Source organism: Pieris rapae, chromosome 12 (genome assembly GCF_905147795.1).
Source record: "Pieris rapae chromosome 12, ilPieRapa1.1, whole genome shotgun sequence".
Lineage (NCBI taxonomy): Eukaryota > Metazoa > Arthropoda > Insecta > Lepidoptera > Pieridae > Pieris > Pieris rapae.
The window spans coordinates 6,882,235-6,897,019 of record NC_059520.1 but is presented as its reverse complement, the minus strand read 5'-3'; the positions used below and the strand labels follow the sequence as shown (position 1 = coordinate 6,897,019).

Below are 14,785 nucleotides of genomic sequence, written 5' to 3'. Positions count from 1 at the left end.
TTTGATTGCTCCAACCTTTTATGTAAAATTAAATTTTAGGGTTCACCCTCAAGATATCCTATCATACCATTTGTCCCTCCTTTTAGAAGAAGGCGTTTTGGCCAAAAGTCATTGATATCCAGATTGAGCATTCTGTTAAAGCTATATATCCAAAATAAAATCTCAATTATTACATAATATAATTTCTTATATAAATATTAAAAATTATTTGATGGAATATTTACATAATAATTTCTATAATAATAATTAATGTTATAGCTAAGTAATTTTAACTTAAATTTGTAAAATATCATAAATATTCCATGGTTTCTTGTATTGATTGATACTTATATCAAATCTATATCATTTATTCGTGTAGGAAAATATTAAAATCGATAAAATTGTGTCCATACACATCTTGTTGGTTTATTTTTTATATATTCTTATAAGTGATTGTCACATTGACCGGGCGTTGGCAAGGTTTTATAAATAAATTGTTTCTTACACAAACTTAACTTATTATTATTAAAAAAAACTTCTTTAAATATTATAAAAAAGGTTTTATTAAACATATTCAAAGAAGTTTTTACTAATTATTTTAGGGGTGCAGAATTAATAGAAGAATTACGACAGAAGCAGATGTTAATTCAAGAAGAGCAAGAAGTAAAAATATTAGAAAAAATTAAAGTGAAAATGGAAAGGATAAAAGCTAATCAGAAAAAAATTCAAGGTGTTATGTCTAAAGAACCTGTTCATCATGATGCAGGTATGTTTTCTTGATGGATGATAGTTTATGAAATGCTAGGACCGACTTATGTATTCGATACCGTATTTAGCGCCGTAAAGATTTTCCATATTACGCATAGGAAGTAACGGCTTCATTTATCTTCTAGCATAGTCTAAGAGACTAAAACAAAAATCGTTGTCTAAATTCGTGGTTTAACAATATTAAACCTTAATAATAGGACTGAAAATTTGATGTAATTAAATCTTACTTCAATAAACAAAATATGTAAACTGTTGATATTATTACCATGCGACACCCAGAAGAGGATGAAGAGACTCAAGAAGATGACACGGATCGTGTACCTCTGGAGCGCGGGGAATCAGACGCGACGGTGCGCGGCTTCCACACTCCTGATAGCCCCCGTTCCCCCAAAGGGTTTCATACCCCTTTGACTCCGACTCCTCGACATTCTCCCCCTCGTACACCCTCTCCCCCACTTTTACCACTCCCCGCCCTACCCGCTCCTCCTTCACAACAAGGCCCGCCCTCCCCGTCTTCTGCTCTCATGACCGTATCCCTCGACGCGTATCTCGAACCGAGACGTATTTCCTTCGAATCACCCCCCTCATCAGAACTCATCCCCAGGGCCCAAAGTCCAGAAGAGTCCTACCCAGTGTTTTCTCCTCCCCCCATCCGCCGCCGTCATACTCTAGCTAGCCCGCTACTTCAGAGGACATCTATTATATCCCAGTCGAGCCGCGCCGAACCGAATTCGCATCATACGTGTAACTATTGCAACATTGGATGTAAACTCATGTAAATAATGTATAGCAATGGTTTAAATATTTTTATCTACTTTAGGAAGTCCGGACGGTTCTCGACAACGCCTATTCACAAAACGACATGAAGGTATTGTTAGCGAATTCCCTAGCGAAGTCTTGTCTCTAAACTGTCTCTTGAAGGTGTTTTTAAATCCTTATAATTCATCGTAAAATTCATCGCCCCCTTGCTAAAGGATATTGTGACAGTCTGTAATTTCCTGAAATAATTTTCAAGACAACGCTTCTGTGTATAACATACTTGTCTGGGTTCTAATTGTGTTGTCTTGAAGGCCCCAAGCTAATATGCTTAGCTTCTGGTGTGAGAATGGTGTTGAGTTTTGTCTTTGTTCGTAGTTCGCGACAGGCCCCGGTACAAGCCGCCAACCAGCCATCAGAAGGGTAAAGTTTCGAGTTTCGCCTAACATTGTCTTTGCGTTACTAACAACTTGTGTTCGCAGCTTATACGTTAGAGGTGGTATTTAGGCAAGATGCTCGTGGAAGGAATTGGCGATTTATTGACGTTTAGATATTATTAATGCACTTTCATTGAGCAATAAATGTTGTGCTTGTAAAATGAACGCATGAATTAACCTGGGTTTGCACGATGTTTTTGTTTTGTTTTATTGCTGTGATTTGCTTGTTATTTTGAATGAATTTAGTATTTATATAAGTACATATGTAGTTATTAAAGTTTTAACGAAAGTTAGTAAATAGTAAACATATAGAAACAAAATATGTATATTGTTGACAGCTAACGGTTTTCTTTCGTAAATATGGGTTATTTAAATATATTACGATCTTGGGCTTAATATTGACAAAATTATTGTTAACAACATATTTCCCAATGCCAGTTGTAAATAGCTTTGCTATAGCTATAATCTAGAACCGGTATTTGTATTAAAAGCAAATTTTTATACAGCCGTGCGGTCTGGTGACTACTATATGTTTGACGAGTTCGATGATACTGATATACACCTGAAGGAGGATGAATCCAGCTCTGATGAGGACGCTCCTAAGGAAATGGGACTTGGGAAGGTAATAACTTCAATTAATGTACATGTTTGTAATATGTGACGTCATTTTGGTAATTTATGGTGGTGGTGGTTACGGGTGGGATTAACAGATGATAAAAATGTATAGTAATGTGTTCAAGACTTCAATCATAAAATCATCGCTGCATTCGTGCATGTATATAGAATATGTTTAGATATATTTTAGACATATGCGAATCTGTATGCATGCTCCCAACTAGGGGCTGGGGCTTATAGTGACTAACATCGTTTTAAATACATAGTTTTTTAGAACATTTATTAAAGTTCTGAGCCGATATTAGTAGCCGTAAAATTTATAACGAGTGCCAAGCAAACTCTTATGGGTACTTTCATAGGTTTTGAAGGCATAGGGATACTAAAAAGCTATGTATAAGGCCAAGCAATGTGGGTATTGTTAGTTGCTGTCGACGGCGATAAAGACGGATTTGCGTCGTGCCGTGTCGCTGAGGCGTGCGTCAGCGCCCGTTCTAAGGGACGTAAGGAGAACGTCCTATCCGGCACACCCTGAATCCTATATGGATGAGGTAATTTCAAATTCAAAATTTCAAAATTTCTCAATGTGTGATTCTTTTTTCAAAATTTTGGTTCTGCTGCTCTTTTCTTTACTCTATTAACATTTTCTAGAAATATACTTAACTTAGATTTCTAAGGCCAACATACTGACAGCAAAAGTCTCTCAATTGTCGAAAAATATTTTTTTGTATTTAAATTATGCAGCAATTTTTGGAATATTCAACACACACATTATTATTTGGAAGACACACACATTATTCTTTTGTTTATTTTGGTCAAACAATTGTTTATTAATGGTACATGAACCAAGGTTGTTGGGTTAAAATTGGGAATTTTTATTATTAGGCATGCTTTGCTTTCATTTGTTGTTTAGTTTAAGATGGGCTTGAAGATTGTTTTAGAGGTATGTCATTAGTTTCCATGTTACTAAGTATCTAACTGTTATATACAAAGCTATATAACTGGTAGATACTTAGTTTCTTATTTCACTAGTGTTATTCTTTTACCCTTCACATGTTATTATAGCCAAGTAATTTTAACTGAAATTTTTAAAATATCATAAATAGTCCTTGTACTAATATTCATAATTAAATTAAATCTATATTATGTAAGTAACTTATGAAAATTGATATAATTATGTCGCTTCTATTATTGAGATTTCTTTTGACGGAGAAATAATGAAATGAATACCTACACATAAAAGGTGCGTCCTTTATCGTCACGGGGAGACGTAAGACGGGACGACGATGCTTCAATGAGGGACCGAGCTGGTCCATCATCAGACTTGGATGAATTTGCACCAATGCCCGGTTAGTATATTATTATGAACTTTCAAATATCTTCCTTCATGCGGCCTTACGATGAATTTGTATCACCATGTCTCCTTCCATTATAAATTTTAAGAAGAAAGTCCTCTTAAACTTCATTTCTCAAGGCGTCAAATACAACTATACGTTTGCAAGTATATTAGGAAGGCCAATAATTGAACACAGTAGCAGTACAAATTTCTGAGATTAAATACATTTTATGTAAAAAAATGTTTTTTTGTAATTATATAGTGACTGCAATTAAGACTTCAACGTGATCATGGGCAGTTTATTTATTTAATATACCTTAAAAAATCAAAACAATAATGTATGTAATACATTAAAAGGCCCTTAAAATTACATATATAGACTAAAAAAATGTAAGTTAGTTTGCCATTTTGTTAATGAGAATAAGTTCGGTAAATGTTTTCTCTTACAGAAACCGAGACTTGGATGGACAAAATTAAGGGATATTTGGACACCGCTGGTGCGTTGGTATCCAGCTTTTTGGTCTCAATCACTCGGCATCTTATGAAGTACTCACGGGACTACAGATATGTTTCAAGAACTTTATCTGTTGAGAAGAAGATTTTGAAGGTTGGATATTTTTTTGGCGTATTTGATCTCAGTCTTTTTTTATTACTGCTAAGTTAGCATTTTCGTTAATAATGACAGATTATAGATACAGTAGTCTCTGTGAATTTATACTGAAGTCGATTGTAACGAAAGACAGGTTTTCACAAATATATGACGAAACCTATTTTTCATTTAATTTTAGTAACATTGTGTTTAAACAAAATCCTATTTCTTTAATAACGTATCATAATGAAATTATAAAAACAACGCGGTTTTTTGTTTAATTTTTGTAAGAATAAAAAAAAATCCGTCCATAGATTGAATTGTATATGTCAGGAAAATTTCGATCTTTTTTTTAAAAGTTCTGTTGTTTTTTCTAAGATATGTGTATCCGCGATACGCGTTTTACCTAGGTATATTATTTCGTAAGACACTTTTATTACCTAAAGAAATACATGAATTGTATAAAACTCATCCTTACAGGAAAAAGAAGGATTCGGTATAGGGATACGAGAAGGATCGCAAATGATTTGGGAGCCAATGCCAGAAGTATTTGTACATCAGTACGTATTAAATTATTTAATAAGTCATTAATTTAACAATAATGGTCATGTAGTTAAGTAGTATCAAGTAGTCTATAGTACATTGAGTAATGCCTAGAAATTGTTGCAATAGTATAGTGATTTATAGAAGTAGTGTTTCTTGCATGCCGCATTGTAGAGAAATGGAACGTTCTAGAGATAATTTGCTTAACACGGTGGAGGATACTGGGTGTGTATATACTTTTTATGATTAATTGTAATTTTTGCGAACTTATAAAAAACTATTAACCAATCGTCTGGTTTCGTTCTGGTTTTTTGTTCATACATATACATAACCTTAATTTATTGCAGTATACAAAAGAAATATGTAATTAAAAAATCCTGGCGATCTTTTTCTTTAATACAGTTGTCAGTCAGTTGTCAAAAGTAAATTGGTCATCGGTGAGTAAAACGAATGGTATTTCCAGCCGTAAGTTAAGCCAACTAAGCGTACCGGAGATTCGTATATTGGCTCCAAGTATGGAGAGGGGGTTAGACAAGCCGAGTCCCGCCATTTCGCGCCGCGAGTCGACCTCCGACAGTGACACAGAGGATGACGAACACGATAGTGTTTTTAGCTTGCAAACTACTGAAAGGTTATACTAAGAGAGTGTACTGTATGAGAAAGATCGCTACCAATAAATTCTAGAATATTCCTTATTCCGATATATTGAAGGGCTATGGAAAATTATCATAATTATATAAAAGTAGTTTACATAAACAATAAAAGAGCATACATTCATTAATTAAATAATTTTCTGTCTATGGTTACGGGAAGCTGTCTTTTATGGCTATTCCGCAGGCCTTCTCCTCCTTATCATTAAAGAAACCGGTGGAAATGAGAAATTAAGCGTGCTTACAACTACTGTGCAAGTTTATTTATTTTACAACGCAATCATACAAAAGTTAAGTTGGATTTAAAAAAGATTAAAAAATCACAACTTTTGTGTAAATTAAAACTTTCATATACTTCAGGTAAGTAGAAAGACATACGCCAAAAATATTTTAAAGGTTTTTAATACATTTGTTTGTGGCGGTCTTTCTTGTAATAAAAGAGAACAGTACAACTTATTCACAATATAATATGTCGTCGCTTTTTCAATGTTTCTTTGTTGTCACTATTCATTTGTCTTTATATGTAATTAACTTATCGATGTACCGGGATTCAGGTAAGTGTACGTTTCAAAAGGAAATTTTGTAAATAAATGGCATTATCGAATAATTATTTAACAACAATTTTATATTACATCCATAATAGCAGAAAATCACAAACAGTTTAATAATTTAAAGATTTTAGTTTCTACTTGCACTATATAGTTGAGATGGTTCTATTATAAGTTCTCATTCAATTTGTATTGCCCTTGTATATTGCGTGTCATGTTTATATGGAGTTTAGATTTCATTATATTGAAAAAAAAAAGAAAGTATGACAGAATCTGGTTAAATAATGCCAATTAAAGTGTTATTTGTTTTGATTTTCTGTATAATTTATAATGGCCAATGAAACGGTCTAACACATTTGTTTCTAACGCTTAACCTATATATAACCTATATAACAATATATTTCAGGATTTTATATAGTATATGCAGGTATATTTATTTGCAGAAATACATACATTATCCTTACAGATATCTTAGTGGGAACAGGGTTTCTCTATTTTTCTTCTAATAGTCTTCTATTTAACCATGCTTCTAGTCAAACTATAAGTCAAAAATTTATATCAAATTTTTCGTCACCTTATTTCGTTATCATTGATATTTTACAAATAGTCGAGAAGAACTCCTAACTAAATAGTTATCTACTCTTTTAATAAAATAGTGATGTAAAAATTTAAACATAATAAATAAATTCTTATACATGAAAAGTACTAAGGAAATAAATATACAGAATCAATATATAGGATTTGTCTTTAAAAAAAATTTCAGCTTTTATAAATTAGATTAAAACGTGCTTTTTGGTAAATATCTTTTTCGTTTGTCATTTTATACGTGGTGCATTATTTTTTCAGTAAGGATCTAACTACGTTAGAAGAACAGGATGACTCTATGTTCAAACAAGATAAATCGCCTTTAGTGCATCTGTGCTACGCTTTGTGGTTCGCTGTTTTGGCACATACGGACATAGTCTGTTACATCATGGTCTTTATAAACCAGGTAATATATATTTTCGATTCCGCATACCAATTAATGTAAAATATTGCTATAGAATTTAGCGTTCACTCACTCACTTCGAACTTAATGTGCCGCTCAATAATGGCGGAAATATTTTTGTTGTACGAACAGGGAAAGTATTTCTTTGCTGTGTTTATTCGATGGAGTACTTGAGTAGTGAGGTACTGTAGCTCCCGGTGAAGTATAAAGAACTCGCTTATACTATTTTATAATATTTTACGCAAATTTGAAACTTATTTCAAGATTGATTGATTGAAGATTGTGTTTACAGTATTGTTTTTACAGTCTTAAAAGTCTAATTGAAAATATTTTTCAATTTTAACAGTAACTATACTATAGTAACGAATTTTAGTTGTAGACTAGAACATTCTGGCTGCATTTAATTTTAAGTCACTACAGTTATTAATGATTACGAAAGTGGCACAACTGAAATACTAAGTCATAATTTGTAAATCGTGGCAACTTTAAAGAGTGAAACGAAACGTTGGTTGAAACTGAAACGCACATACTATAAAAGCGCACTCTGTGTGTGTGTTGTTTTTTACTGTTAATTTCGAGTTTCTTTAATTCTGAAAAAGCCTTTAAAATTGGTTTCGACTTTATTTATTTGAGTATCATGTTATACAAAAATGTAAATATTGTATTTTCTTTCAGATTCAATCGGCAACAATTCTTTCCATACCTCTTCCATTAATGGTGTTCCTTTGGGGAACTCTGACAATACCGAGACCGACCAAAACATTTTGGGTCACACTTATCGCATATACCGAGGTGAGATGAAAATAATTATATATGCATGCTTAGTTATAGTGAATATTTTTTTGTAATTTGTTTTTTTTTATTAGTATTTTTTTGTTTTGTTAAATAATCGTAATATTTTTCTACAAACGTTGGTGAAATATGTTTTTTTTTTGAGAATATCTTTATTTTGTATATATTGTACGTATATAAGTATAACATACCATACCATAACATACCATATAAGTATAACATCTTCACGTGTACATAAGTACACACATGTTTTTTTATACTGACTTAATCTTTCTTAATTATTTCCAGGTAATCGTCTTAATAAAAAGTATGTTCCAATTCGAGATTTTACCTTGGAATCAAAAAGCAATACCTGCAAATATGCCGTTCACAGCTCCACGAATTATTGGTATCGAAAGAAAATACAACTACGCCCTCTACGATTTGCTACTATTGCTTATAATATTCTTGCACAGGTAAATATTAAAGGAGTTAATTTAAACATATATTTAATTGATTACTTCGGGTCGGGATATGTGTGTATTTTATTTGGTCTGTATCTGTACGTAGGTTTAAAATTTAATACATAATAATTTAGCAAGGGCTTAGTTTATTCCATATGTGCTTCGGATTTGCTGATTTTTCCTTCAACTATTTTATCTTATTGGTAATTTTTCATACACATTTTTTTGTTACATTTAAATGTAAAACAGTTAAAATTTGTTTAAATGTTTTGTTATAGAATGAGGTAGTCGTATACGTAAAAAGGCGACTATAAATTTGGAGATTTTTTATTATTAATTAATACTATTGTGAGGTACAAAGTAAGCCTTGGTTTCCAGGTTCATGTTAAAATCCTTAGGTCTTTGGAAGGAATCATCTCCTGATATAGAGCTACAGGAAGATAAGGAGTATCCTTTGACCGCTGAAGATACTCAACTCCTAGTGGAAGGTCGAGGCGCTGAAGTTGGACAGAAATATGTCAAATTGCACGATATGATTGTCCCGTGAGTTGACTTATGTGTTCAAAGAATATTTTTCTGCTGACTAAAGCAGGCTTTTATTGCTAAGTTAGACAATTATTTTAGAAGTTTTAACCCATTTTTCGTTAATGTCAAACCAACTTTTCATACCACATCTTTAATATCAATTTATTATAATAGGAAATATAGAAAGGAAAAAATATGATTTCGCTTTCGAAAGGGATTTTTCAAAGTTATTAAGGTATCACAAGGGTACATTATAAAAGTAAAACATGATATAACGGCGAAAAAAATTTACCACCGACCCCATTTAAAATTTTGGGGTTTTTTTTACAAATCCGATCATGATACACACTATATAATCAGTTTATATTTTGGCTTTTATAACCAAGAAAATATTTGTTAGAAATTAAAATTTTAAACAGTGGATCTTCTAGTAGTATTAACAAAAGAGTAAAAATAAACTATGTATGGACAGACAGAGGTTCTGGGAAGCGGCTTACACTGGCTATGCTGCGGGCTTCGTTTGATGCCGCGATGTTGTAAATATCATTTTTATTTTGTAGTTTTGTGATGAAATTTAGTTAAACACTATATGTAGTTATCGTATGAGAAAAGAATCCAGAACTTAGAGTAGCCAATTTAAAAATCAATAGTATTACAAATGCTCAATATTCAACTAGGAATTTAAACATCTTATGTATAGCTATTTGGTAGTTATAAAATAGTATACATACAATGTCGCATATACTTATGTGTTATTTTAATATTGTTTGTGTTATTTTATATTGTTACGTTAAGACAAACCAGTGGTTTTCAAATTTAATTTACCATATTTTAGATTGTATTATTATTTAAAATAAATAAATGCAAAGTAATATGTTAGTCGGGTTAGGTTTAGGAACATGACAGCGCTGTAGCAAACAAGAACATCACTCCTCTTTACCATCGCGTCGGTGATTGCGCTGTTATGTGTACGACCCGAGAGCGGTGGGCGGAGTCTCAGCGCGACCAGCGTACAAATCACGCCAACCCATCAATCGCTGGAATCGTGTTCGCGTTATTTCCTCCCAAATTCTCTTTCGCTGAATTATTTTTGCTTCTCTTGCTTTTCTAGCTTATCTGCTTGTGGCTATATATGTTAGTAGCCGTTAAAATTTTATTGATTTATTATATGGCGCTTGTCTCTCGCGTAGCTGTAAGTCTTACTTCCGTACGTCAATTGTAGTGTATTTTGTTTGAGATAAGTCATAGTTAGTTGTCCTGAATCTCACACTTAATCTGTGCAGTAAGTAACTCGAATTCTTAAATGATCCTTATTCTTGGGATTGATTTGCTTCAGTTCAAACAATTTGTATTAAAAACTTAGCGATTGAAAAGAGTGGCGGAAAGTTTAAATTTTAAATTTACAATTAATTTAAATTTTTTGACGTTCATAAGTGTACTTGTTTACCTAGATGAATAAAGATATTTTGTTGTTGTTGTTGTAACTCGTGTAGCTTGGCTATAAGTATATGGTTTAGTTCGTTTAGTATTTTCTACCATATAAGTTTAACTTATATGAAATAATGTTAGGTCTTGAATTAAGAATAAAGAATCTAATGCCAGGACTTTATTTATTATAATTCATTTATTTTTATAGAGAAAGAGAAAGTGAAATCAATGGGACGTTAAAAACGAGTATAGACAACTTGCCGCAAATTAAAGATCGCGCTGATGATGAACCGGGGCCCTCCAAAGAACCTGATGATGAGTATAGGTAAGTTTATTCATTACATTAGTTTTTATTCGTATAATTATTTTACTTTTTAATAGTCAAATATTTATGATGGATATTTAAATTACACACTGTGATCCGTTAAAATCTTTATAATTTTAATCATGGTAAACAACCATATTTTATCGATAATGACATCAAAAAACTGATGAAATGATTTATACCTTTGCGTTTAAATCTGTTAAAAATTTTTTGGATATGTCGTAATGATTTTATAAACGCATAAAATATTTTATAACTTCGTGGGCGGTCGAAACTATTGCGGTATTAAAACTAAGTTACGATTACAGTTAACTGTATTTTTTTCAGGGTAAACGATGATCAGGAACCGATTATCGCTGTAAACACAATGTTGGAGGATACATATGAGCATTACCCTAATGTGATGTTACTCTCGTGAGTTCAATTCTTCATGTTTTAATTACACTATGTTTTTTATACACAATATAATAACGTGGATTTATTGGTTCATAACATACTTTTTGAAATTTGGAATTATGCAATACGAATGACTATTATCATGTCATAACATGCAAAGTGTCTGCAGGCCATATCTGGTCTTCATAACAAGGTTTATAATCCCTTTTGAAGGTTCCGTAGCCATATCGAAAAACACGAAACCCTTATGCATTCGTGCATTCGTCTTTTTCTGCTTATTCTTATGTATCTAGTTTGTTTATTAAATAAAAAATGAGACCAAATTACAATCAGCTTGTCTCTTTTATAAATGATGGTAATGACCAGATAACGTGTTGAATACTTATTTTACGGATATTATTGCAGATTAAAACGATATTTGCGTCCGACTAAACATTTCTTCGAACGTATGCTAGCGCCGGGCGCGCGCGTCACTGCTGACGTGTACGCGTACATGTTTCTATGCGATTTCTTTAATTTCCTTGTCGTTATCTTCGGATTTGCGGCTTTTGGGGTAAGTTTTACAAAATAATTTCGTGCTCATGATTATGTAGACAATTGTTTTATCGTCTCAGTGCCGGAATATTTATTGTTGTTTACAATTATAACATAATTTTAATAATACTTATCTCGTACTAAGTAGATCGTTGCTCATTATTTTAATTTAAACAATAGTATTTATAACTAAAGAACGCTCTTAGGGTAAACTTAAACTAAAATAAAGTTTCAAAAGTTTCTGTATGATGGCTGACATATTTGACAGTTCTAAGTCGAAATGGTGACTTGAGATGAATTAGAATTTGAACTTGAGATTGGTGACTGAGGTGTATGTTTTTTGTTAACTGCTATGATGCTGCGATATTACTAGATATTAATGTTTATAAAAACAATAAATGGATTACATTATATTTCCTGGATTTTCAGACACATCAAGGCGATGGTGGAGTGCAGACATACTTTGAGGAGAACAAAGTGCCTATACCGTTCCTTGTAATGTTGATATTGCAGTTTGCACTCATTATAATCGACCGAGCGCTTTATCTACGCAAATTCATGCTGGGCAAGATATTATTCCAGTATGCCCTTATTATTGGTGTTCATATCTGGATGTTCTTTGTATTACCATTTATTACTGAAAGGTGAGTGAAAATAAACATTATTCGTAATCTTACGCCACGAATTTATCATTCTTTGCATATGACAAAATATTATTAGTGTAATCTGCGTGTTCGTTTATGAATATAAAAATTTAAGGTAGTTTTTTAATTTTGTATAAATTTAATCTACTTTGTGGTAGTTGCAATTTAAATATAAATAATAGTTGGGAAGTTTTGTTTTGTATTATTCAAAACAGTTATCAAAGTCTTACAGCGTTTTGAAGTACCTCTAAAGAAATTGTGTTGGCAGAGCAGTGTTGGCCTAGTGGCTTCAGCGTGCGACTCTCATACCTGATGTCGTAGGTTCGATCCCTGGCTGTGCACCAATGGAGTTTCTTTGTATATGCGCATTTAACATTTGCTTGACCCAAACCCAAAAAGTCGATGACGTGTGTCAGGCACTGGAGGCTGATCACCTACTTGCCTTTTAGATAAAAAAATATCATGAAACAGATTCAGAAATCTGAGGCCAGGACCTAAAGAGGTTGTAACTTGTAGCGCCGCTGATTTTTTCTTTATAAGAAATTGTGCTTCAAACATTTCTATACAAGTAGTAATTACTAAGAAAAATACAATAAGCGTATAATATATACATTTTATCTATTTCAGGACATTTAACACCCTCCTACCGCCCCCGATGTGGTATATGATGAAGAGCATCTACCTTCTTCTCTCGGCATACCAGATTCGGTGTGGCTATCCCCGGCGTATTATCGGAAACTTCCTTTGCAAGTCTTATCGGTTCATCAACATGATCTGCTTTAGAGGGTAATTTTTTAGTTTGTTGCAATTCAAATTTTGTGGTGAAATAAATACTAACTCTTTAAGGCAACCGGAAATCAGGCGAATTCCTCTCTAACTAAATTATTTTTGTCTCTTTCTATCAAATTGAGTTTACGTTATGATTAAAAGAGGCAGGTCAGAACGTTCTTTGAAACAGTGTTTCTTTATGGATAAGGGGAAAAAATCATGTTTACTTTGACGAAGTAATTTCTTGAAAAAAAAATGGAACTGATTTAAAATAAAAACAAAAAAATACTTAACTCAAAATCTACTAGGGCCTGCAAACTGGATTTGATCTCCTTCTACCTTCGGTAATAAAATGTATTCACAGATTTTTTTTCTTGGTACAGCTTTATGGCAGTGCCATTCCTCTTCGAATTACGGACGCTGATGGATTGGATATGGACTGACACCTCAATGACTCTCATGGATTGGCTCAAAATGGAAGATATATTCGCTAGCGTCTTCTTACTCAAGGTGTGTGACGAATCAAACTAATGTGAATTTAATAAACACATTGTTATGGGTTTTAACTACAGAATAAAACAAAATAAACACATTTTAACATATTTATAACAAACCTTAAGCTAAGAAAATACTAACGTGCATTAACTAATTAACTAAACTTATAAACTAAAATTATACTTTAAGAATAATAGGTTAATTATAAAACTAATAGGTTGTGGGCGCCAGGAGGATTTTTATATTTGGGTCATCCCACCAAAACCCGCTGTATTATACAGTAGTGTTCACAACACAATGACACTATCTTCATCCAAACATTCGTTTTATGAATATTAAATTTGAGGGCATTTCATAAAGCCCTCAACACAGTAATAACACTGGAACCAAAATTGTATGTAACACGAAAATGTTAATATTAAGTGTGTCACCGACACGTCCAATTATCGGCAAACACCGACCGTGTCTGTCCTCTCGTTCCTACCCTCTTACTATCACAACATAAATAATGTTCGCAACATTGTTCAATTATATAATATATGTATTTATCAGGGTAAGAAAATTTCTTAAAAATTTTTTTTTTTTTTAATTTAACCCATCACAGAAATTAAACAGAAGAATATTTTAAAATTTGAATAATTTTAATTAAAAAATTAAATAAAAAAGGTAAATAAAATGATAAAATTTATTTAGATATAATAAAAATAAATTATATATATAAATATTTTAATTTGATTAATTTAGATTTAACTGTAAATAGATGTATTTGTATTTTCAGTGTTCTCGCTACGTAGAAGATGAATTTCCACAACCGCGGGGCGTTAAGAAGTCCACCACATCCAAATACTTGCTCGGTGGAGGAGTTTTGGCTTTTGTCATCGCTATCATTTGGTTCCCGCTTGTGTTCTTTGCCTTTGGTAATTCGGTAAGTTACCCCACCAAGGTAGTCTTATCGCGAAATGACTCCCGTATGTCAAATCCAATTCATTTTTGACGTATGGAAGTCAGAACCCTAAGTTTCCTCTCACCTCAAGGAAAGAAGTTATTTCTTTAAATAAAAGAAAAAAATGTTCAAATCTACATTGCAAAGTTATTATTACTATTATTTTTTGAATGAATAAAAAAATATTTTTATGTTATTAATAAGGTAAGGTTTTTTATATCAATTGTATTTTTTACCCTAGTTCATAAGGAATTTAAAATTTGTAGTGTTTTGATGTTTTCTGTAC

General features: G+C 32.3%; 1 protein-coding gene across 12 annotated transcripts in view; it reads left to right on the top strand.

The window, feature by feature from the left end:
* The window catches only part of LOC111002442 (piezo-type mechanosensitive ion channel component), a 50,888-nt gene that overhangs the window by 28,686 nt on the left and 7,417 nt on the right, over positions 1–14,785 (top strand). For 5 of the 12 annotated variants that reach the window (XM_022272633.2, XM_045630300.1, XM_022272609.2 and 2 more), the window contains 20 exons: positions 582–745; positions 1,568–1,615; positions 1,882–1,926; positions 2,447–2,562; positions 2,978–3,103; positions 3,796–3,901; positions 4,338–4,495; positions 4,958–5,037; positions 5,484–5,651; positions 7,065–7,209; positions 7,882–7,998; positions 8,287–8,453; positions 8,820–8,984; positions 10,603–10,719; positions 11,047–11,133; positions 11,521–11,668; positions 12,079–12,293; positions 12,921–13,079; positions 13,445–13,571; positions 14,335–14,481. In XM_022272633.2, coding sequence (XP_022128325.2) covers positions 582–745; positions 1,568–1,615; positions 1,882–1,926; positions 2,447–2,562; positions 2,978–3,103; positions 3,796–3,901; positions 4,338–4,495; positions 4,958–5,037; positions 5,484–5,651; positions 7,065–7,209; positions 7,882–7,998; positions 8,287–8,453; positions 8,820–8,984; positions 10,603–10,719; positions 11,047–11,133; positions 11,521–11,668; positions 12,079–12,293; positions 12,921–13,079; positions 13,445–13,571; positions 14,335–14,481 — 2,605 coding nt within the window. The remainder of the gene's footprint in view (positions 1–581; positions 746–1,567; positions 1,616–1,881; positions 1,927–2,446; positions 2,563–2,977; positions 3,104–3,795; positions 3,902–4,337; positions 4,496–4,957; positions 5,038–5,483; positions 5,652–7,064; positions 7,210–7,881; positions 7,999–8,286; positions 8,454–8,819; positions 8,985–10,602; positions 10,720–11,046; positions 11,134–11,520; positions 11,669–12,078; positions 12,294–12,920; positions 13,080–13,444; positions 13,572–14,334; positions 14,482–14,785) is intronic. The other 7 variants (XM_045630301.1, XM_022272626.2, XM_022272621.2 and 4 more) reach the window with 7 other exon arrangements.